Source organism: Typopeltis vanoorti, chromosome 6, assembly GCF_054136105.1.
Source record: "Typopeltis vanoorti isolate ZY-2024b chromosome 6, IOZ_Tvanoo_1.0, whole genome shotgun sequence".
Classification (NCBI taxonomy): domain Eukaryota; kingdom Metazoa; phylum Arthropoda; class Arachnida; order Uropygi; family Thelyphonidae; genus Typopeltis; species Typopeltis vanoorti.
This window is the reverse complement of record NC_143554.1, coordinates 1903283-1926131: the sequence shown is the minus strand read 5'-3', so window position 1 is coordinate 1926131 and position 22849 is coordinate 1903283. Positions and strand designations below refer to the sequence as shown.

Sequence of the window (22849 nt, the reverse complement as noted above, 5' to 3'; positions counted from 1 at the left end):
TCTCTCATCTTAGTGTTTAGAGGATCCCTTGTTATTATGGACAGATGGATTATGCAGACCCAATTCATCTAGAAGAACATCAAGAATCTATTTTACTTTTCCTTGCTACTCCTTTTTCTTGATCAATGCTACCTGAGTATAGCATCAAAGACTATTCCTTTTGATTTCTATTATTATTATTATTATTTATGGCATCTCCATGGAGTCCAGAGACTCATCGAGGGAGACTCAAATCCAGCATCATATCAACCATCATACACAAAAATCCTATCATACCTCTCCTTGAATCCAATCACCATCAGGAAACTCACAACCAATTCTGGCAATCTATTCCACTCACTCACCAGTCTCCATGCAAAAAATCTGGTCTGCAATTTCTATTCTAAATTAGAACACAGTAAAGAAAGAGATCTTAGATTTAAAAAATAATAATAAAGTGCATAATATCAACTAAGAGAGAGAGAGAACAAAACTCCATGTTCAGACAATTTTTGCTTACAGATAATTAAAAAAAAACAAGGAAATGTGTTCCTACCTTTTGTCTCGCTCATGAAAAAACCTACAATTGGTTCTTGAACAATTGTTTCCATAACGACATGTTTTTTTTTTTAAAATTGGTACTTCTGGTAAATTTTTGAAAATCAATTTCCCTTCTCTTTCAGTAAGAAGCTATTCAAGAAAATTATATCTTAAATAAAAAGCCAAAATAATTCAAAACATACATAAAAACTAATTTTATTCAGATTAATATAATCAAATTTTCACTATATCAAACACTGATATAAGAAACTCGTTATAACCATTATATCACTATAATGTAAATATAAACTTTTTGTATGACTTTTGTTTAACTACTTTTATACATGGATTAGCTCTCTTACATTTGCATTCTTGCATTACCTGTTCTGTATTCTTATAATAGGACATCTGCAAGGAACTTTTGTTGGACTTTTTCGGTATTATATTTGTTTTATTGCAATTAAATTTTTTGGGACATTTTGAACAAGATTTTTTTCTCTTTTTTGTCATAAAGATTACAGAACTTTTTATGCTGTTTGCAATAATAGCAGATAAAGTAACAAGAAAATTTGCATGCAGCAGGGGGTAAAAGACTACTCCCATGCAGGGAGTGTCCAGATGTCAATCCAAGTAGAGCCTTACGCAGAGTGCCCCTTGCAATCTGCTATACTCAAATCCATCCAGGAACAATGGCTAAGAAAGCAGCAGCAGAATTATTCACCAAGTGATTTTGAAGCACCTGTAGAGTTACAACCAGGTGTGGTCATATGTACTACGCGCAGCTGATCTGAGAAAAACCACTTTACTGGTGTCTCCTAAAATGGAGGAGACACTGGCTCCCTAGTGAGAACTTAGGATGCCCTCACTTGAACTACATGCAGGAAGAAGGGGGAAGTGCTGAAAAAACTACAAACCCTACTCTAAAGGTAAAACACTGTAATGCTACTTCATACCTCCAATAAGCAAGTTGGTGGTGTCTCTCTGGCAATGAAAGACATCTATCACCCAGAGGTCTAGTTGGCATTTCTTCCAACTACGAAGGTAGGCCTTTAATGCTGAAATACTCACTTCATCAAGCCATATTTGTGGAAAAAATAGACCATATTGTGGGAAGGGTGGGGATAATGTGATAATTATAACCATAACTTTAACTTATGGAGTTTTAATTCGTTGTGGCAAGTCTGTCACAGACACAAGAAACAAAGTTATTATTAACAAAATGTTAATCGCATTGTTTATCTTGGTTCATTGGAATTTATAATATCATTAATAAAGAATCTGGATCTTAATATACTTGTACTGATGATATGATTTGTGCACATAGGGGAAATACTGTTCTCATTCACCTCCATAGAGCAACTGGAAGAAACACGAAAAATTGCATCCTTTGATGAAAAGACCCAAGTTTGATTTTTAGTGTGATAAGAGGAATCTTTATGTTGGCTTTATCAATTCAGGGTGATTTAGCAGATTTCATGCTGAGTTAGCAAGGTTTTCACCCCCCACACACACACACAGGCAAATCAGTCATGAGAAAATATGCAATTTACAGACAAAAAATACTGTTGTAGGCAGTAAATGGTATTACGTATTAATGGTAATAGTGTCATTGTGGTCGTGGTAGTAGTTGAAAAATTAAATAGTGGAGATGGTTTATCATGTATACTGCTTGTAAATAAGTCAATGGACACCTCCATGGGCAAGGTGCATTGGTGCCATATAATTAGCTATGTGTTTGTAGCGAGTATAAATTGGAGAAATATGATGCTCCCAAGGCAGCAGAACTACATCAGGGGTGAAATAGCTGCAAGAAGGGAATTGACGGAGTTTGAAAGAGGCATTGTGATAGGATGCAATGTTGCAGGCCTATATGTTTGGTAAACTGCTGACAAATTGGGCCATCCCAAGGGTCAACAATCAGTAATACCATACTAAGATGGAAGTGTAGAGTCAGCTGCAAGTGTTACCCACAGTAGACGACAAACCACACACTCACCAAATTTGAACATAGGGTGCTATGAAGGATAATATGTAAAACTGTGATTCATTGGTTGGTATGTTGATGAAGAGTTCTGGACATTGATGACTGGAACATGAATTTGCACAAAAACATTCAGGAAGGCTCACAACATGGGTTTCCATGTAGGACTGTCATATGCAAGCCCCACATTACCCGAACCAACATACGGCATCAACTTCAGTTGTGCAAAAAAGCATGTACACTGGAATGCAGAAGCTTGGAAGGAAGTGTTATGGAGTGATGAATCATGTTACACCCTCTAATGAGCAGATGGACAGGTGTGGTGGTAGTGGCAGATGCCTGGTGGATGCCTCTTACCAAATGTATAATGCCAACTATGAAATTCAGAGTTGGTGGGTGTGGTGGAATGGTCCTGTTTTAGCTCAAGAGCTCTGTTTATGGTACCACAAACACTGCACTCCAAGAGGTATCTCAACATTCTGGACAATGCAATACTTCCTACTTTGTGATGTTTCTACAAAACTGGCTATTGTCTCTTTCATCAAGACAATGTGCCATATATTAACTTGTGCCGTGCGTGCGTGCTTTGTAGACATGAACATCACCCCCATTTGATTGGCCTCCACAGAGTCCTGATCTCAACCCTACAGAAGAACATTTGTGCGAAGAACTAAAGCATTGGGGAGGTCAAGGGATGGCTGCCCCACAACAGTCTCCAGGACCTCATTCCATGACTACAGGATAAACAGAGATGTTGGTAGTTTATTTTGCACTTGGTTAGACTATAATAAATTTAGTTTAATCCTTTATCCAAGTGTAAGCAAACAAAGTTTGCACCTGAAAATATCTTCAGGACTGAGGTAAGGTGGTACAACACTTTGGCAACTCACAGCAAAGGTGGACCAAGCTCTCATCACTCCTTGTCTCAGTATCTCCCATAATGCAAAGCACATCTCCTTTAACTAAATTTATTACAGGATGAATAGTCCAAAATTTCCCATCAATTGCATCAATTACTGCTGCTACAGCAGTAAAAGGGTTAATAAGGTGCTACATCTTAATAAGGTGGGTGCGACGGCTGTTTGTTCTTCACACTATCGTGTCTATTGACTTTGTTCCAAATAGTGTAGAGTACAATGGAGTGTCCTCCTGTGATGAGTTCTTGAAAGTATCATATAATAATAATAATTTTATCCACATTCCCTTTGCTATTACCACTCTTTTTTTCCAGCGAATTGCTGCCTTGTACCCTATAACACTAAAATGGTGCCAATTGTTATGATCTCCAGTATTTCTACACCTTGTTTCCATTATTATTAAGAGAGACCTCTAGGGGATCAGGGACTCATCCCCTAGAGGTCTGCCGCATGTGAATTTGTTCTCACATGCTTGCACACATTAACATCCAGTGGCAATCCATTCCAATCATGAACTACTCTATAAGAAAAAAATATAGCTCTCACTCCTTTCTTGACTGCATCTACTCTCAACTTCCATGGATGCCCTTCTTGTCTACTCTTCACTCTCCACAAAATGAAAAATTCCATCTGCTGGCATCCATATATAGCCATTTCAGAAATTTAAGTTTCGATCATATAATCCTTCTTTCTCCTGTTTGCTAATGTCTGCAAGTCCACAAATTCTCAATCTATTTTCATAATCTATATCCCATAATCCCAATATCATCTTTAACACTCTCTCCACTATATCAACATTACCATGGAAACAAGTGACCAAACCTGCACACAATGGTCCAAGTGAGGAAGCATCAAAACTTTGTAAAGAGGCAAAATGATTTCCTTATCCTTAAATGTAAAGGTCCATTTCAGCACCAAAAGTATCCTATGAACCAGTAGAAAGGTGCCTATGTGTTGGCAGTTCATGTTAATGTGTTTAAGAGTATCAATCAATGATTTAAATATCAAGAAATAAATTAAATAAATATTAATTAAGTATCCTCTGAAATGAAGTTGCAATCTTTGCTGAACGGGCATAACTTTACATTTACAGTAATCCCTCGATTGATGCACCCCCGATTAGTGCGCCTATATACTTCTTAAAAATAAATGCTACAAAATTTAAAAATTTTCTATCTATGCATTTTTATGGCTAACTATTTTAAAAAATCACTCACCAGGATGAAATAATTTAGTTACAGATTTAAAACATTTTACAAAGTTATTTTTAATGGCATACTACACTACTTCCATATACACTATGTATACTATGTTCCAAATTTTTACTGCCAAAATTTATGTTGTCTGCTATGGTACACCAAGAGATTTGAGACTCTTCGACACTTCTGTGCATGTCACAAAAAGCAAAATCCATTCCAATAATAGGGTAATTAATCCATCTTCTGGGATGAGTTGTTCATTATTACACGTTGGAAAATTAACTTCTCTTTTATGATCATTGTAGATTTTAAAGTGTTAACTATTTTGCTTGTATAACAGTTGGGAAATTTTATCTATAAAGCACGTGATTTCATGTGTTGGAAACCAATTCATACGTCCTTCATTTCTTTCTCCCCTTCAACGATACCGTCCAAGAGTTAATCAAATTTCACAGGAAGAATTGAGTGATTCCGACCTGCTAAATTTAGATGCACAGCAGGAATATCCTGAAGAATATGAAGAAAATTTATCTACTGATAGTCAGCCTAAAGAGATTTCACAGAAACAATTTGAAAATATTTTTCGTACAATCGAAGTTTTTAAGCAGCAAAGCTTAGAGGCTGACCCTGATGAAGAGAGAAGCGGTAAAATTTGCAGAAGAGTAGAAGAGGCAATAGAGACATACCGCCGGTTGTATGAAAAAAAGAAACAAAATGACTGCCAAACTACGTTGGCTCAATTCTTTGTTAAGAAGTAGAATAATAAATTTATATTCTGAATATGTTTTATTGTCTTTGAGCTTCATAGTTTACCTTTAACTAGACCCTGAGACATACCCTAATTCTTTTATAAAAAAAAATTAAGGGTCACAAAAGAAATCTGACGAACGAATTATACTTTTTCCCATAGGTTATTATATTTTATTAGTGTGTTTCGATTAATGGCCTGTTTTAAAGAATGCATCAGGCGCACTAATCGAGGAATTGCTGTACTAACATTGAACTGAAAGCCATTTTCATATACCCATATACACAATTCCAGCCTATTCAAATAATTCTGTGAATGATGCATATCATCTGCCTGCTTTCTACACTAACTGAAATCATATCATCTAATATCATTAGTAGCACCCCCCCCTAGTCTTCTATCTTGTCCATCCTTCTAACTACTGTACCTTTACATTCTGTACCAGTTAATATAATTGCCTCAGATAGTCAGGTCTCATCATATATTCACTAAGGCAACAAACTCTACAGCTTTGTTTCTGATGCCCTTGAAATCTGTAATCTGTATGACCCAGATGAACAACTTGCAGATCTCTATTCTTATTTCTATTCAGACTTATTAAGCATGTGCAAGGATGTTTGCAGCCTTCCACATGCTTAATAAGTCTGAACCAGATAATCACAAAATTGTTCTTTCCTCAATCATTTCCATGATAATGCACATTCCAATCATCAACAGTTACATAACATGGTTGCGCTTATGCACTCCATTCTTCTCATTATAATCTAATTTCCTTGACTCTCTGCATCAGGCCTCATACCAATTAATAATTTCTCCAGACTCCTGATAGCATATGCATTCAAGTGTAGGCCATTCTTCTTATACAAATCCATTCTTCACTCAAACTCCTCCACACATCCAAAATCTCTCACCCATTCCTTTGCCATCACAGCCTTTCTTCTTAATTCATTTCCATCATATCTAGGTAATATATCAGATTTTCACTTTCTCACATTTCACTCTTGCTTCTTCCAACAATCTTTTCACATCCTCTCTCAGACTGAACTCACTGCTAGTTGACTCATTTACACCTACTAGAATCGCCATCTCTTTTACTTTTCAATTGTATTTGATGTATTTTTGATTTTTGCTCCGAGAGAATTCGAAGTAATAACCAGTCATCAATGGCATGTTTCTGTGATGGAATCATCATGCCAAATAATATCATTCTTTTATAATCACCTTTACCTGTCTGTTTTCATTGCAATATCTTACCTATGTGCTTTATGGTTTTTCATTTTGCTGATTAACTTTGTCTTTCCTATGTTACTTTAAACACACCTCTCAACTTTTTGTAATCCCAATGTCTTCTGTCTAATAATCTGTTTTTAACTTTGCAATTTCAGAAGTTAATTCATTTTCAGCATCCTCAAAGTTTCTCTTCTGTGTTTTCTTCCCAGTGAAAACCTCTGATCTCTAAGACCTGGTTCTCATAAAATGTGTCATTGCAGCCCATGATAAAAAAATACAGCAATATATTTGTTGGCTGAAGTCAAAAACTTCAGTACCTCACTCAGACTACACTACAGCCCAAAACAAGTATGAGAAAGCCTTCAACAAATCCTCTTCCTCTTCACTGGCAGTCAAATCTTCTGGTCACTGGGTTGAAGTTACTCGGTGTAACTTCAACTCTTCGTTGCTCTCTCAGATCTTAATGATGCCCATCGTAGCATCATCAAAAGAGAAGGCTCTTGGCATCAGTTTTTTTCTCCAAATCTTGTAGAGATTACCAAGGTAAACCACCTCCTACAATACTACACTACATCTGATCCTGTGTTTAGAAGTGAAATCATTTTTTTTAGAATCTGCAGCTGTCCTCAAGAACCAGTATAATCTGAATAAATATGGATGTATAACACTGCCCAAAATATGGTAAACATTAATTCTCCAAAATCCCAGATTATAACCGAGACCTCCAGAGGGCACCTAAAGAGGGCTCCCACCTAGTTAAGGCTCTAGTCTCCTGTCCACATGTGTAACTTAGTTCTGTGTTGCCTTTGTGTGTGTGCACGCGCGCACATGCACACACATGTTACAAGTATATGTTGTACTTCCTGAAGATGTCTCTGTTGCAAACAAAATATCAGAACAATCAAAAATGTTTTTAATCCTTTGACAGTGCTGTTTTGCTCCAAAATGACCACACACTGATCACAGGATGCTTTTGCTGATCTTTTCCAGGGCAACATCAGAAAAATCCTCATTAGTCTTGATATTAATAAGTCTCTTGGGTATATAAGCGTATTCCTCCAGCTGTGGTCAAAACCTATGCTCCAGAATTAACATCCTTCTTGTATTGCTTATATAAGCTGTCCTACTAATTTGGTAGCTACTCAACAGCATAACCAAGCTTTTATTCAGCCTGCCTCTAAAAAGGAAGATAACAGCTACCAAACTATCATCTCACTGATATTACCTAAATATTCTTGAAAATGATGAAGATAATCATGTTTCACTACTGGAGAGCTCATTAGTTCATGATCACCAATATGGATTCCATCATTCTCGTTATACTACAGACCTCTTCACTAACCTTACCCACTTTTAGCAAATGAAAAGATTTGGAGAAACTCATGTGGTTGTTCATGATATTCCCTAAGAATTTGATTGTGTCCAGCATTTTTACATCTCGCTAAGCTACCATGTAGTCTCCCTTCTGCCCTTTGTGATTGGATTACCAATTTCATCCCTGGTCAGATTTCTTTCTTAGAGCTGGAGAACCCCGGAGTTTGGTACTCTCAGTTCATATTCTTCCTTCTACACATCACCAACCTTATCTATCTCTCTGGTGGTACTCTGCCTTCCTCCTCACAGCTTACTTTTGATAATGTTCCAGTTTCTGAAGATCAGTTCCCTTTTTTTGGGCTCACTCTCACATCTAACCTGTTCTGGCATAAACTTATCATGTCTATAGCCTCTTCAGCCTCCAAAAAGATTGATATGCTATTTCATTCTAAACATTACTTCTTTTCTGCTCAACTCCACTTCATAAATCTCCTACACACCCAAACTTGGAAAATTGTTCTCACATTTGGAGTGGTGCACCCAAAATCTTCCTATAAATTCTTGATTATGTGCCAAAGATGGCAATTCATCTAACAAGTGACACCTTTCTCAAAAATCCCCCAAGTGACTTTCTCATAGGCAAACTCTGTTTTGGCATTTTAATAGGTCAATTCAAATCCAGATAGAGACGTCCATAAATATTGCTCCACCAAATTGGTAAGTTTAACACTCTGACTGCCGTATGCAACAAGTGTGCCTCCTGCATACACTTTCCACTATCGCCATGTGATACGTCTCTGTTTCACAGGTTAACTTGTCATTATTCCTTAGTGAAACAGCTGTGTCTCACAGCGGCTAGTTTTAATGCATGGGGCTGTATATAAGCATGGCCTGGTGCACTAGAAACCGAGCTTAGCCCATCAAAATACTGGAAATTTTTCATGTATCAAAATAAGAAAATATATGTATATATTTTTACTATTTTTTTGCAAGTGTTTCAATAAAACAAAGGAGACAAATCGAAGTATTTATTTCAAAAAGGCAAGAAGCGAAAGCTATTTTGATTTCAGCTTAAAGACACTAAATAAAATGTTATTTTTATTATTTTTAGTCAATAAATGAAAAAAAAAAGCTAATACAGACTGTGGTTAACAGGAGAAAGAGGGTTGATATGAAAGAGGTCTATAAACTTTTGAATAGGTGTTATAGCATTTCAACTGATGAAATGTTTCATTATATGGAAGGTGGGGAGAGAACACGGGAGGGGGGAAACATCCAAGGAAGTTAAATTTATTTGCAATCAAGAAAGGGGTAAGAGCTAGGTTTTTCTCAAAGAGAGAAATGAGTCAGTGGAATAATTTGTCCTTACGGGTAGTGAGTGCATCTAGTGTGAATGAATTCAAGGGTAGGTATGACAGCTGGGTTGGTTAATTTACAGCCTCCCTCGATGAGTCCTTGACTCCATGGAGGTCTCAGATAATAATAATAATAATAATAATAATTGCTAAATGGTGCAATCATGGGCTTTGCAAAAGCATGTCACACGGTAATATTTTTCGCGCTGGTCATATTTCCACCGAGGAGTTGATGCTTTCTTAGCTGCACCATTTCTGCCATTTTCTGTTGATATTTTGTTATAGCAAACAACACGAATGGTTTTCACAGCAAGGTTAGGTGAGATAACCACTAGAATAACATAATATGATGATGCAGTGCAATGGCCTGTGAAGACGGAAAAAAAATTAGTATCATGGCAGTTAAAGTGTTAAACTTAGTCGGACATGATTGTCAAGGAGGCACTGTCCGAGGCATTATCAAGGAGAAAAGAAAACATGAAAAACGAAGTAATTTGAATATGAATATGGAACATGGGCGAGGAAAGATTAGCAAAACAAGTGTTCTCTGCCAGGTTGGCAGGAAAACGACCGAGAGGAAGACCAAGATATAGGTGGATTGATACAGTACAAAGTGCTTTAGACGACAGAAATATAAGATCTGATAATATTGGAGTGTTGACAAGTAACAGACTGATTTGGAGGAAAATTGTAGATAGGAAATTAATAATGATGTAATTTTTTTCATGTAGTACTATCATATCCTGTACACCCCTTGAGGGTACATGGCAGGAATTTGATGATGATGATGATATGGAACATTAAGCACATATTCCGATATTTAAAGTCTTTCTCCATCTAACTGCATGCAGCACATCAAACATTTGGTCCTAATCTACTTTGCCCATACTGGGCAACAGAATTATAGATAATTCCAGATTTTCATACTAGAAATTATACAATCATTAATATTAATTCATGCCATTGCAAATGTGTAGCATAATAAAACACTGGCACATAGAACTAGAACCATTTGCTGAAATGACAGTTTACTCCAAAAAAAGAATTGGAATACATTTCCAATAATTTCATTATTATTATTAGGGGCAACTCCAGGGAGTCCTTAGACTCACTAAGAGAGGCCCCAAATCATGTTCATCACAACTGTTCGACATTCAAACAGTATCTATCATATCTCGCTTTAAACTCATTTACTGTCACAGCATCCACCACAGACTCTGGCAGCCCATTCCACTCATTCACCACTCTAAAAGTAAAGAACCCAGCTCTAACACCCTTACTAACCACACTTTTGCCCAGTTTCCATGGATGTCCCCTAGTCCTCCCACAACCAGCCCTGTTCTCAAATTTCTATAAAATTAATATCTTCTGAATTAATTTTATAGAAACCCTTCAGTAATTTGAATGTATTAATCATATCTCCCGTCCTCTGCCTATCAACCAATTTTTGCAACCCACAAATCCTCAACCTGTTCTCATAAGGTTCGTTCCACAGATCTGCTATCATCTTGGTCACTCGCCTCTGGATCCTCTCAACCTCCTCCCCATCAAGAAGAAATCTAGGTGAACAAATCTGGGCACAGTAGTCTAGATGGGGGTCTTATCAAGGCTCGATACAGAGGAACAATAACCTGGTCGTCAACGTATTCTTCAGCAACCAAGTGATTTGATGAGCTGATTTGGCCACTTTTGCAATGTGCCCCCTAAACTTCAACTCCTTATCCACCAACACTCCTAAATCCCGTGCCTCATCAATTTCCTGGAGTACAGTTCCACCAATGTAGTAAACTGCTGCTAATTTTTTCACCTCAAAATGTATAACCTTACATTTTGCCACATTAAATTGACATCCATTCTCCTTAGCCCAGACCTCCAATCTATCCAAATCATCCCGCAAAATTTTGACATCATCTGCATTCACTATTGCCCTACCCAACTTTGCATCATCCACAAACAAATGAACTGTTCCTCACAGATCCTTTCCTATATCATTAATGAAAAATTAAACAGCAGTGATCCAAGAACAGATGCTTGTGGCACACCACTATCACAGGCCATCTTGTGGACTCTACTCCTGAATAAACTACTCTCTGATATCTCTCTGTCAACCACCCTCCTATCCATCTCACCAATCCTATATCCATCATAATATGCTGCATTTTACTGATTAGAATTCCATGTGGTATCCTGTCAAAGGCCTTAGCAAGGTCCAGTAGAATCACTGTAAACCCATTACCCTTATCCAGTTCAGCCGTCACTGTGTTATAATACGTGAGCAAGTTACTGAGACATGACCTGCCCTTCCCAAAACCATGCTGTCCCTGATACAGTATCCCATTTTCATCTATCCAGTCTTGTATTTTCCTCGACTATTTTCTCCAAGACCTTGATAATGATTCCTGTTATGCTGATTGGCCGGTAATTTTCAACAGCAGCCTTGGAACCACCTTTATGCAGCGGAACTATTTTCCCCTCTTTCCACCCCCTTGGGACTGACCCAGACCCGAGGCTCAAATTAAACAAAATGATCAAGGGCACTGACAATTCTTTAGCCGCTTCACGTACGACACGAGCTGGTATACAATCCAATCCCACAGATGTATTGACGTTGAGGTTTTGTAATAGACTATTTACCTCTACTTCATTCATCACAATTCCAGTATAAGCTGTTGGTTCTTCCTTTCCTGCAATGTCACCACCAGGATGATATACTCTTGCAAAGTGCTCGTTCAGTAATTCCACTATATCGACTGATTTGGTTACCTCCATACCCTCCGCATTTTTTAAAATCATTCTGCCATGAACATTTTTCCTTTCACTTACAACATATTGAAAAAACTGTTTGGGATTCTCTTTAGTCTGCATTGCCAATTTTCTTTTGTAATCTGCTTTTGCTTTTCTTACCACCTTGATACCATCCTGGCCTGAGCTTTATGCTGTTCCTGCACCTGCTGGTCATCTTTCTCCTTAAATTCCCTCCACAATTGTTTCTTTTTTTGCAGCTCAAGCTTAATAGTGTTATTCATCCATTTAACCCCTACTTGATTTATTATTCGGACTCTTGGTATACAGTCAACCATTGCCTCCTGCAAACACTTCTTAACCACCTCCCATGCACTATCAACATCCAGCCCTTGCAGTTTTACATGCCATGGCACTGAGTCAAGCACACTCCTAAGCTTGTCATACTTACCAGCCCAGTAATTCCACATGTGCCCTTGTCTTAATTGTAAATTCCACTCCTTTAGCCACCTCCCAAGTCATGACCTTATGATCACTCTCACCAATTGGTGGCAACATGGTCATGTTTGTTACAGCCACATTCTCAGATGCAATTACTAGGTCAAGCACTCTCTGCCCCCCCTGGAATTTTCCACTACATGCTGTCGCAGATAGTTGTCCCTTAATAACCACATAAAATCCAATTCCTTCCTCCCATGTGCCCTCTCCTCTTTCCAGTCAATGTTACCATAATTGAAATCGCACATAATAATTACCCTCCTTCCACTCATTTCTTCTATCTGCCTATGCATACTATCCCCACCATCTATTCCATCAACTGGTCTATAGCAGCACCCAATTGTATATTTTGTTCTGCTAGACTCTATCTCACACCAAATAGCCTCAAATGTGCTCTTTTCTCTATCCTGCAGTTCAACTTCTATACTCCTTGGCTGCAACTCATCAGCTATCATCAATAACACTCCTCTCCCCCTTTTTTTATTCTCCCTGTCACTCCTGAACACGCTATACCCGTCGCATTCAATCCCACTAGCTTTATCATCTTCTGTCAGCCATGTTTCACTAATACCAACAACCTGTGGTGGCCTGGAAGTGCCAACCAAGGCCAAAAAACTCTCCCCTTCTTGTTCCTAATACTCCTGGCATTAGTGCACATGAATTGGCCCATTAGTCCCATCCCTACTTTGATGCCTTATACTAGCTATCCTATTCTGATTTGTTGTCCTTTGTACTCGCTCGGGCATATTATACTCATTCATACACTCAAGTGCCTCCCTGAAGTCTGCATATCTACTCCCCCCCCCTTAATAAATCTAGTTTCTCTGAGTCTGTACATCCACTTCCACTTCATTCATCAACACTTTTTCAAGCCTCCATACACCAAATCCATTCAAATGAAACCCATCCATCTTATATAAATCCTTTTGCCCATCGAACTAACTCCATACATCCACAAATTCACCACCACTCTTCATGCATAACCCACGCATAGTCATTGGCAATTATGGCCCTCCTTCTAAACACTTCACTATCATACCACGGAAAAATACTCACCATCCTAACTTTCTCACTCTTCTCTTTTGCTACCTCAAGTAATTCCCTCACATCTGCTATCATTTCCATTTTGTCTTCTTTCAAATCATTTGTTCCTGCCACGATTATCATCTCTTTCATCCTCTGTTTTTGCACTTGAATAGATTCGCTGACATCCTTTATGTTCGCACCCGGCTGGTACGATTTCATCCAACTCTCAACTATCACACCTCTTAATAACGAATCTCCACACAGCACTCACTCCTTCATTTTATTTACATTTATGAACATTCTATTATTTTTCACAACAGACTTTCGCTGTTTATTAGTCGGTACGTTCAGCACACATTTTTCCATACGCTCTAGTTGCCGCTTTGCTCTGTGTATCGCTCCGCTCAACAGTATTCTGACTATCATTAACAATATCATTCTCGCCACCTGAAACACGCTTGAGATCCTCATTCTCCTTACACTTTCTGCACATATTAACTCCACTATCACCATCTAACCAGACTCCCACCACTCTTCACAAAGCATACATCTCACAGACAGCACATTGCATAAATTCTTTTATATCAAAAGAATTTATGCAATGTGCTGTCTGTGAGAATTTATACAAACACGGTGACCTGGCTGCCATTTTTTTTTTTTAATCAGTGCCATATGTACGCTATCTTATCTTAAAAATAATAATTAAAATAACACAGAAAACACACAAAACTCGCACAGACACACCAAGAAACAAAAAGCAAACAATGATATGTAAAATTCTAGTAAAATCGCCAATGATAACATAAAATACTACTAATCTTTTCAGGAGCTCTCGACAAGTCGATGATCATACAGTGTGACACCTACCGACACCATTAGTAATGGTTATGATTCTAGTAAAACAAACATGCTGTTATATACTTAATACCATCCATCAGTGGCTTTAACAGCCAGTAATGGTTACGATTCTAGTAAAATGAACAGGCTGTTATACACTTAACACCATCCATCCATCCATCCATCCATCCATCCATCAGTGGCTTTAACAGGTACTTAAGTGCCCATAGCCTTCTTAAGCATTCTTGGATTTCTTAACCGTAATACAAGGATAAAGCAGTTAGCCCCCTGTGCCTCTCAGTATTCTTGTCTGTAAATTGTGTGTGTTCCACTGGCCAGTTTGTCTGTTTTGAGGGATGAAAAAATCTGAGTTACCAAGAGGAAAAAAAAAAACCCTCTACCTCCATATGAGACCGGCTAACTCACCTTTCGCTGAAAGAGACATGAACAGGCAGCTAAAACAAAAAAATGAACAGGCTGTTATAAGTGTATAACAGCCTGTTCATTTTACTAGAATCAGATAAAAGTTCCTCACGTCACTGATGGGAATCGAACCCGGTCTTTCTGACCAAAGAGCTTTGTCTATACTGACTGAGCTATGGAGGCTCATACACTTAATACACTTAATATCAGATAAGCTAAAAGAGAGCCCATTGTCATTCAAAAACTTATATTAGGGAAGTATCTTAAAAAAAAAAAAAAAGAAAATCAGTGAAAAACAGAAAATCAATACTGATTACAAACATCCTCTAAACTAACATTAAAAGTAGCTTCCCTTATTTGTTGTCCAAAAGATGAAGTTCACCCACCTATTATCAGTACCTAGTGTATACTAAATACAGTATGGGTATAAACTCCCATATCAAGCAGTGTCTATCAGATGTACAGCTAAAAGGAGAGCAGAAACACCAGAATTATATGGCATAATAAAAACATTAGCACACAGAGCTAGTCATTTGCTAGTCAATGACAGTTTACTCCAACAAGAATTAGAATACACTTCCAATAATTTCATATAAGAACACAAGCAGCCACTAGTCAGCATGCATACACAGTTCAAATTCAAAATCCCATACTGCTTTTCCCAAGAATTCATCCTCAAGATTTTTGAGAAACTTGTTAAAAGGTTCCTTTGTTCTCTTAACCACTTGCCCACAATACATGAATTTTGTGCTACAGGTCTTGTGACTACCTGTATTTGTGATCAATAATAGAATCTATGCTTTTCATTATCTAAAAGTAGTTTAGGATTTTACTTGAGCATTCTATTGTGAAGGCCTGTGGTTTTATTTATTTTGAGAAGGATAATAGATATTGAATAGAATCACTGTAAATGTTTAATTGTAAAGGAATATGGATTTTTTTTTTCATTACATAAAAAAAAAAAAATTGTTGCATTAATCTGCAACTGTACATAGCACTTGTGAAACATGCAAGAGAATTTTTATACTCTATGCTACGTTCATGCATAATATGATTAGACTATGGATTCTGCTGTAAATAAAGAAATTCTAAAGGGAAAAAAAAAAAAGCTATAGATATAGAGCAATAATAATTAAATTTCTTCTCTGAATTTTACCTGCCTTAATATGATGAGAAAGTTAAGGGAAAATGCTAGTTATGTACGCCAGCAGTGCAAACTACTAAAAAGGCCACCAAAGTATGAAAGCTACATCAACACGTGCGAAAAGGAAGAAAAAAGCCAGCTTGCATGATGGGCAAAATCTACTGCTGAAGAAAGAAACAGCAGAGATGGCAGCAGCAGAAGCCCAGATTTGACCAAAAATAACAAAGGAAAAAAACAGTAGAATGGAAAATGTTACAGATTTAAGCTGGAATACTTGCTCCTTTACATGTGTGAAAAGGAAGAAAAAAAAAAAAGCAAGCTTGCATGATGGGCGAAATCTACTGCTGAAAGAAATTCATTCCAATCTATGCTTCCATAATTAAACTCACTCATATGATCATTTTACACTCCTTTACTAATCCAACTAGTCTATAACAAGCATGCATCAAAAATCTCTATCCATCAACCTTCCACTCATACCATATCACCTTAAAACAACTGCCCACTATTTCTCCATTGCATCTCAACCTTGTGTAGACATAATTCATCTGCTATTATCAATAGCACTTCACTTCTATTCTTCTTCTCCCTATGGAAATCACTGTAAGCCTCCACTTCTATTCTGGTCAGGATAAACTCATTCAACTGTGTTTCACTTATTCCAACAATTTTTAGGTGGAATTTTTGGGTGAAAAATTCCACCCATGGGAGTGCAGAGGCAGTGACAGCTGGAGGAAATCGTGCACAGCAAGGGCAATTAAGGCCTCTGATGGTGCACTTTTAACAACCGAGAAGGATATCCTCCACAGATGGAGGGAATACTTTGAGAGCCTTCTTAACCCGGGTGGCCCAGCAGTTGTGGACATCCAAGAGGTGCAGATCGGGGCAATGACTAGTCTCACAGCAGAAGAGGTCCATTTAGCAATAAAATCGCTAAAATCAGGCAAGGCTGCTGGCGATGATGAAATTCGGCCCGAAATGATAAAAGCCTTAAATCGAGACGGTGTTCTCTGGCTGACTCGAGTGTGTCAGGCTGCTTGGATATCTGGGCGAGCACCAACGCAATGGCAGACAGGCATAATAATACCAGTCTTTAAGAAGGGAGACCAGAAGGATTGCAGTAACTATTGTGGCATCTCTCTGCTCAGCCTGCCTGGGAAAGTGTATGCTAAGTGCTTGGAAAGAAGGTGCAGGAGCATAGTTGAGTCAAAGTTCCAGGAAGAACAATGTGGCTTTCGTCCTGGTAGAAGCACAACTGACCAAATCTTCACTTTAAGGCAAGTCTTTTAGAAATCTTGGGAATATGCCAAGAATGTCTACACATGTTTTGTGGACTTGGAGAAGGCATATGACCGGGTTCCTCGGTATAAGCTTTGGCAAGTAGTACAGGAGTATGAAGTGGATGGTCAACTATTAGCTGCCATCAAGTCCCTGTATAAATGCCCAGAGTTTTGTGTCAGGGTAAACAGCACAAAGTCTGAACCTTTCACAGTCTCCGTTGGGCTCCGCCAAGGGTGTGTTCTGTCACCCCTCCTTTTCATAATATTTATGGACTGGATTGATAGGCACAGATGAGGCAGTGAGTGTGTCAGAATTGGAAAATGTAGCATTGGACGTCTGCTTTTTGCAGATGACCTAGTTCTGCTTAGCTCTTCCACAGATGACCTCCAATGGACCCTGGATAGGTTTGTAGCTGTTTGTGCAGATGCCGGAATGAAGATCAGTGTGGCCAAAACTGAAACATTTGTGGTCTCAAGACAACCATCCCAGTGCACTCTAAATGTAAGTGGAGTCCCAATGAGACAGGTGGAGAAGTTTAAATACCTTGGGTCCATATTCACGAATGATGGAAAATGGATGGACGTAGAGCTAGATACTCAAATTGGCTTAGCAAGCTCAATATTGCGGGAGCTTGGTCGTTCAGTAGTATTGAAGCGGGAGTTAAGCCAGAAGGCAAAGCTGGCTGTCTTCAATACAGTCTATGTCCCCATCCTCACCATGGTCATGATAGTTGGGTAATGACCGAAAGAATGCAGACACGAATCCAAGCGGCTGAAATGAGGTTCCTTCGAGGGGTTGCAGGGCTGACAAAACTCAACAGAGTCAGAAGCTCTGCAATTTGGGAAACCCTCAATACTCAACCACTGCTTCTCCGTGTTCAGAGATCACAGTTACGCTGGTACAGGCACCTGGTCAGAATGCCACAAGAGAGGCTCCCTCAGCAGGCCCTCTTTTACCAAGCCAGAGGGTGGGAGGCCACGTGGAAGGCTTGCTGGATAGATTATATCCAAAACCTTGGGTGGACACGTTTGGGAATCCCACCAAAAGAACACCTGAACTTGGGCAGAGGATCGTGACCATTGGAAGTTCCTCTTCCAGCTTTTGCCCCCACAACCCAATTAGGAAGAGTGGGCCTTGAAGATGTATGTATGTATGTATTTTTGGGTGAAGAAACTCAATCAGTGAAATAATTTAGCCTTTCTGATGCCCTGACATTCATAAATAATGAGTAATTCATTTTTAGATCTATAATCAATATTTAATTATTATAATCAATACTTAATTAGAAAAATATTAAATGAAAGAAAATTTCAAATAGCAAAAATCACTGAAACAAAAAAGAAAATTAAAAGGAACCATGAGAACTAAAAATTTTAATGTAATATATAATGGAGTTGGCAGAGACCAAAGAACACAAGCAGGTGTTATGATTTGGATTCATAATTCCCATTCAAAACATTCAAAATAGTTAAAATATTATAAATTATGGAATGAATGAATAATAGAAACTAGAATAAAAATAGATAGAGGTTATTTAACAATAATTGGTTATATGCCCTGGAAGATGGAAGAGAATATGATAATATTAAATTTTATAATCAATTACAAAATATATATAATAAAATAAATAAAAATGATTATATAATATTAGCAGGAGACTTAAACTGGAAACACAAAAAGTAATAATAATATTGGAATATATGGAGAACATACTCCATGGTAAAACAGGAATTGCAAAAAATTGATAGACTTTGTAGTTTATAATAACCTTAAAATAATGAATTCTTTCTATAAATATAAAGACATATATAAATATACTTGGGCAGCAAGAGGATGGAAATCAATATTAGATTATTTTATCATAAATGAAAAGACATCAAAGTTCTCTTTAGATGTTAGAATCCACAGAGAATATGAAATAAGTAGTGACCACTTCCTCATTAAAATAAAATTAAGGTTACTACCTAAATGGCTACAAATGACAAAAACACACAGAAAATTTAAAACATTTGTTTATAAAACTAAGTTATTAAATGACACAAATATACAATGGCTATATTAACAAAGAATTAACCAATATTTAGATAAGATAAAATGAAATGAAGAAACAGAAACAGAATGGTTTATATAAAAATGATACTAAACACAGCAGTAAATGAAAGCTTAGGAAGGACCAAAAATTCGATAAAAAGAAAAAAGCTGAAGATATGAGATGATACAATCAAAGAAATAATCAAAGTGAAAAAAGAAGTATATCATAAATGGTTAAGCAGTAAAAGATTAGAAAAAGAAATAGAATATAAAAGAATAAGAGCCATAGCTAAAAGAGAAGTCAGAAAAAGACAGAGAATCATGGAACAAATTTGTTTCTAATTTAGAACATGATTTATATAAAATAAAACCCAATGTATATAAAATTTTGAAACATTTAAGTACAGATACTACAGAAAACATAAAATTAAACACCGAATTGAAATTGGAAGAATTTCTAAATTTCTATACAGAATTGTGGACAGATAAATATTTTAAAAAAGATAACTGGCAAACATTTAATGAAAATGAGGTAACAAAAGAAGAATCAGAAATCAGCCTAAAAGAAACAAGAAATGGAAAATCACCTGGAGAAGATACGTTAGGTTCATGCTCCAGTCCAATCCATTCGTAGAATAAGTAACAATAATGAAACCTTCAACTAATTATGATAGAATCACTGTGATTAAAATAAACCTCCGTCAAACACCAACTAAATGAAATTCATTGTGTAGAATTTATGGAGACAAAAACACTTGTGTTGGTGTAAATACTTCACTTATAATTAAAACATACATATGAACAGGACACAAGCTAAATCTAAATAATTTGTTAATCGTTTACACTAGCCTGACTTCTGGTGAAAAATTAAAATAATTAACATAAATAGAATAATTTTTTTATACATAAGTATAAAAATGACATATTCACTATGGTGTCCGTTAACTTCTTTCCACTGCTTGGAAAGAAGTCAACGGACACCACAGCATGAGGAATAAACAGCCATGGCACCCATCTTAATAAGATGTACCTCCTTACACTGTGATGACTGTAGCATTCCTAAGAGGCATACCTTCCATAAGTGTACAATAGTGATCAATGGGAATTTTGGACCATTCTTCCTGTAGATATGTAATGTGGTCCTAGACCCTAGATGAGTAACCCTTGGCACACTTGCCAAACGTGGCATGCCAATGACTTTTATCTGGCACGCAACCCAGGGCTCACTTTAAAAATAATTAAATAAATAAATACATATCCAACATCTTAACCTAAGGGAACTTCAAGATGTGATGCAAACAGTAACCAAGGTTGTTAATTACATTTCTGCATGTGCTTTGAATAAAAGACAATTTCAGAATCAATAGAATAGGGTGGATTTGGTGTACAGAGGACTAATAATGTGCAACAATGTTCATCGGCATAGTAGAGGTCTTGTTGTGAAATGATTTGTTGAATGCCTGCATGAGATAAATCTCTTTTTTTTTTCTTTTTTTTTTGCAGATTTTTGCAAACATTTAAATGACTTGAACCTTAAACTACAGAGATCTGGTAAGACTCTTGATGTTATGTTTGATGACATAAAGGCATTTGAAATGAAACTAGGAGTTTTCAAGAGGGATGTAGACAGACAGAGAGAGAGAGAGAGAGAGATTTAGATATTTTCCAAATTTAAAGAAATACATCAATGATCTCCAAAAGAATCACAAAACAGACCACCAAAGCTATTTTTAAATGTCATTGTGTCAACTGTTGAGCAGTTCTAAGATTTGTTAAGTTTCCAAACACCATAAAACAGGATGAATTAAACTTGAAAATGTTTCCGTGGATAAATATGGATGATTTTGAAATACAGTTGATTGATTTTCAAAGTAGCTCAATTTGGAGGCAGAAATTTGTTGACCTCAGAGTTGACTTGAAAAATATTGAAAAGGAGTGATTAGAGACAGGAATAGCAGAGAGAAATGAGGAAAATGAGGTACTAAGGACTTGGAATACTATTCCAGAAACTTTTGTATTTTTAAAAACCCTTGCAACAGCATTACTATCCATTATTGCATCTACATGTTCTCAGTGATCAACTTTGTTAAGTCTCGTAATAGGAGTAGTCTTACAGATGAAACTAGTAGTGCATGCATATCTCCAGCAGCCTCACTGATGATAAATAAATAAAGCATCCACTATTTTTCTTTCTCTAGTATTGATTTGATGTTTTCTGTTAAAAAATGGCAAAGATTAACTTTTGCTTAATATACTATGTAAGTAAAATAACATTTTATTTTATCTGTAATTTTTACGTATTACTCGTAAGGGATTAAGAATTAATAAAAGAATATCTTTAATTTTGTTTTCTTTAATTGTGCTTTAGTCAAGTAAAATGATTATCAGATTGTGCACTATAACATATTCGAAAAATGTGGAAAAACTTATGTCTGATTGATCTTTATAAAAAAAACAAAATATTCAGAATTATTGTTTACTCTTTTGCTGATGTTAAAAATTGTGTCTTTAAAGTGTGTGGCTGTGTGGCAGCTAGAATTACACTTAAAGGCAAATAAAAAATATCTGTGCTATCAACAGGGTAGAAGGAAGCAAAAATTCCTTCACTGATTTTTACATTCATTCAATCTTACATGACTTATAATAATCACTCTTACAATATTCTTTGATTTTAATTTTACCTATAGTGTGATTTTTGATTATTTGAAAAGATTCTCCCAATACTTAAAAATATACCAAATAATAATATGTTCCCCAAAATTTCAGTTGGCAGGTGAGAAAATTTTGCATAAAAGATTTGGCGATTTTGGCATGCACACTTAAAAAGGTTGCCCACCCCTGTCCTAGACTAGACTGTTGTGGAGTGGAACATTGAACTCACCTAATGTTCCGATTCATCCCACAGATTTTTAATACGGTTGAGATCAGGTTCTGTGAAGACAAGTCACAGTTGATGAATGGTGGTTTTTACATATTATCCTTGATAGCACCCTAAAGTCATGTTCAGTGAGTGTAGGATGCTATGAAGAATAATATGTAAAAGAGAGTTTTTCACTGTGGGTAGCACTTAAAGTCGACTACCTGTGCTTTTATCTCAGTATGGGATCACTGAGTGTTGACATGTGATGGTCCAATTTGTCAACAACACAGTTGAACTGACTTGGGAGCATCATATTCCTCCAAATGATACTGGGTACAAACATGTGACTCATTACATATTTTCATTACTCCTTGCCCATGGGGGGGGGGTTGTCCGCTGCCTTCTTTCCAAGCAATGTAATACACAGATGATTAAAAAAAATAAATAAAAAAAAAAATACAGTGGAACTACATCAAGCAGATCTCTAACAACCTCTTATCTAAGGGCTTTCTTGTGTTGGAGTTCTGCCATCATCTTCAGGATGCTATATAAGTTGCAGATGGGTCCTCCAGATTCTTGAAATTGCTAAAACATCATTCTTGTTGTTATTGGGATGTTTCAGCATCGCACAAGCTTCTTTGAAACCTGGTTTGGTGCAGTGTATGGACACAGTTTCTTTCCAGTTGATTTTGTGATATGTTTGAAAAGCATGATCTGAAAAACCTGTTTTTACATAGTGGGAAG

General features: G+C 36.9%; 1 protein-coding gene across 1 annotated transcript in view; it reads right to left on the bottom strand.

The window, feature by feature from the left end:
- Positions 1 to 22849, bottom strand: part of PAN2 (PAN2-PAN3 deadenylation complex catalytic subunit PAN2) — a 717374-nt gene that overhangs the window by 310273 nt on the left and 384252 nt on the right. The window contains exon 18 of the mRNA XM_090393913.1: positions 536 to 669. Within this exon, the coding sequence (XP_090250039.1) occupies positions 536 to 669 (134 nt within the window). The remainder of the gene's footprint in view (positions 1 to 535; positions 670 to 22849) is intronic.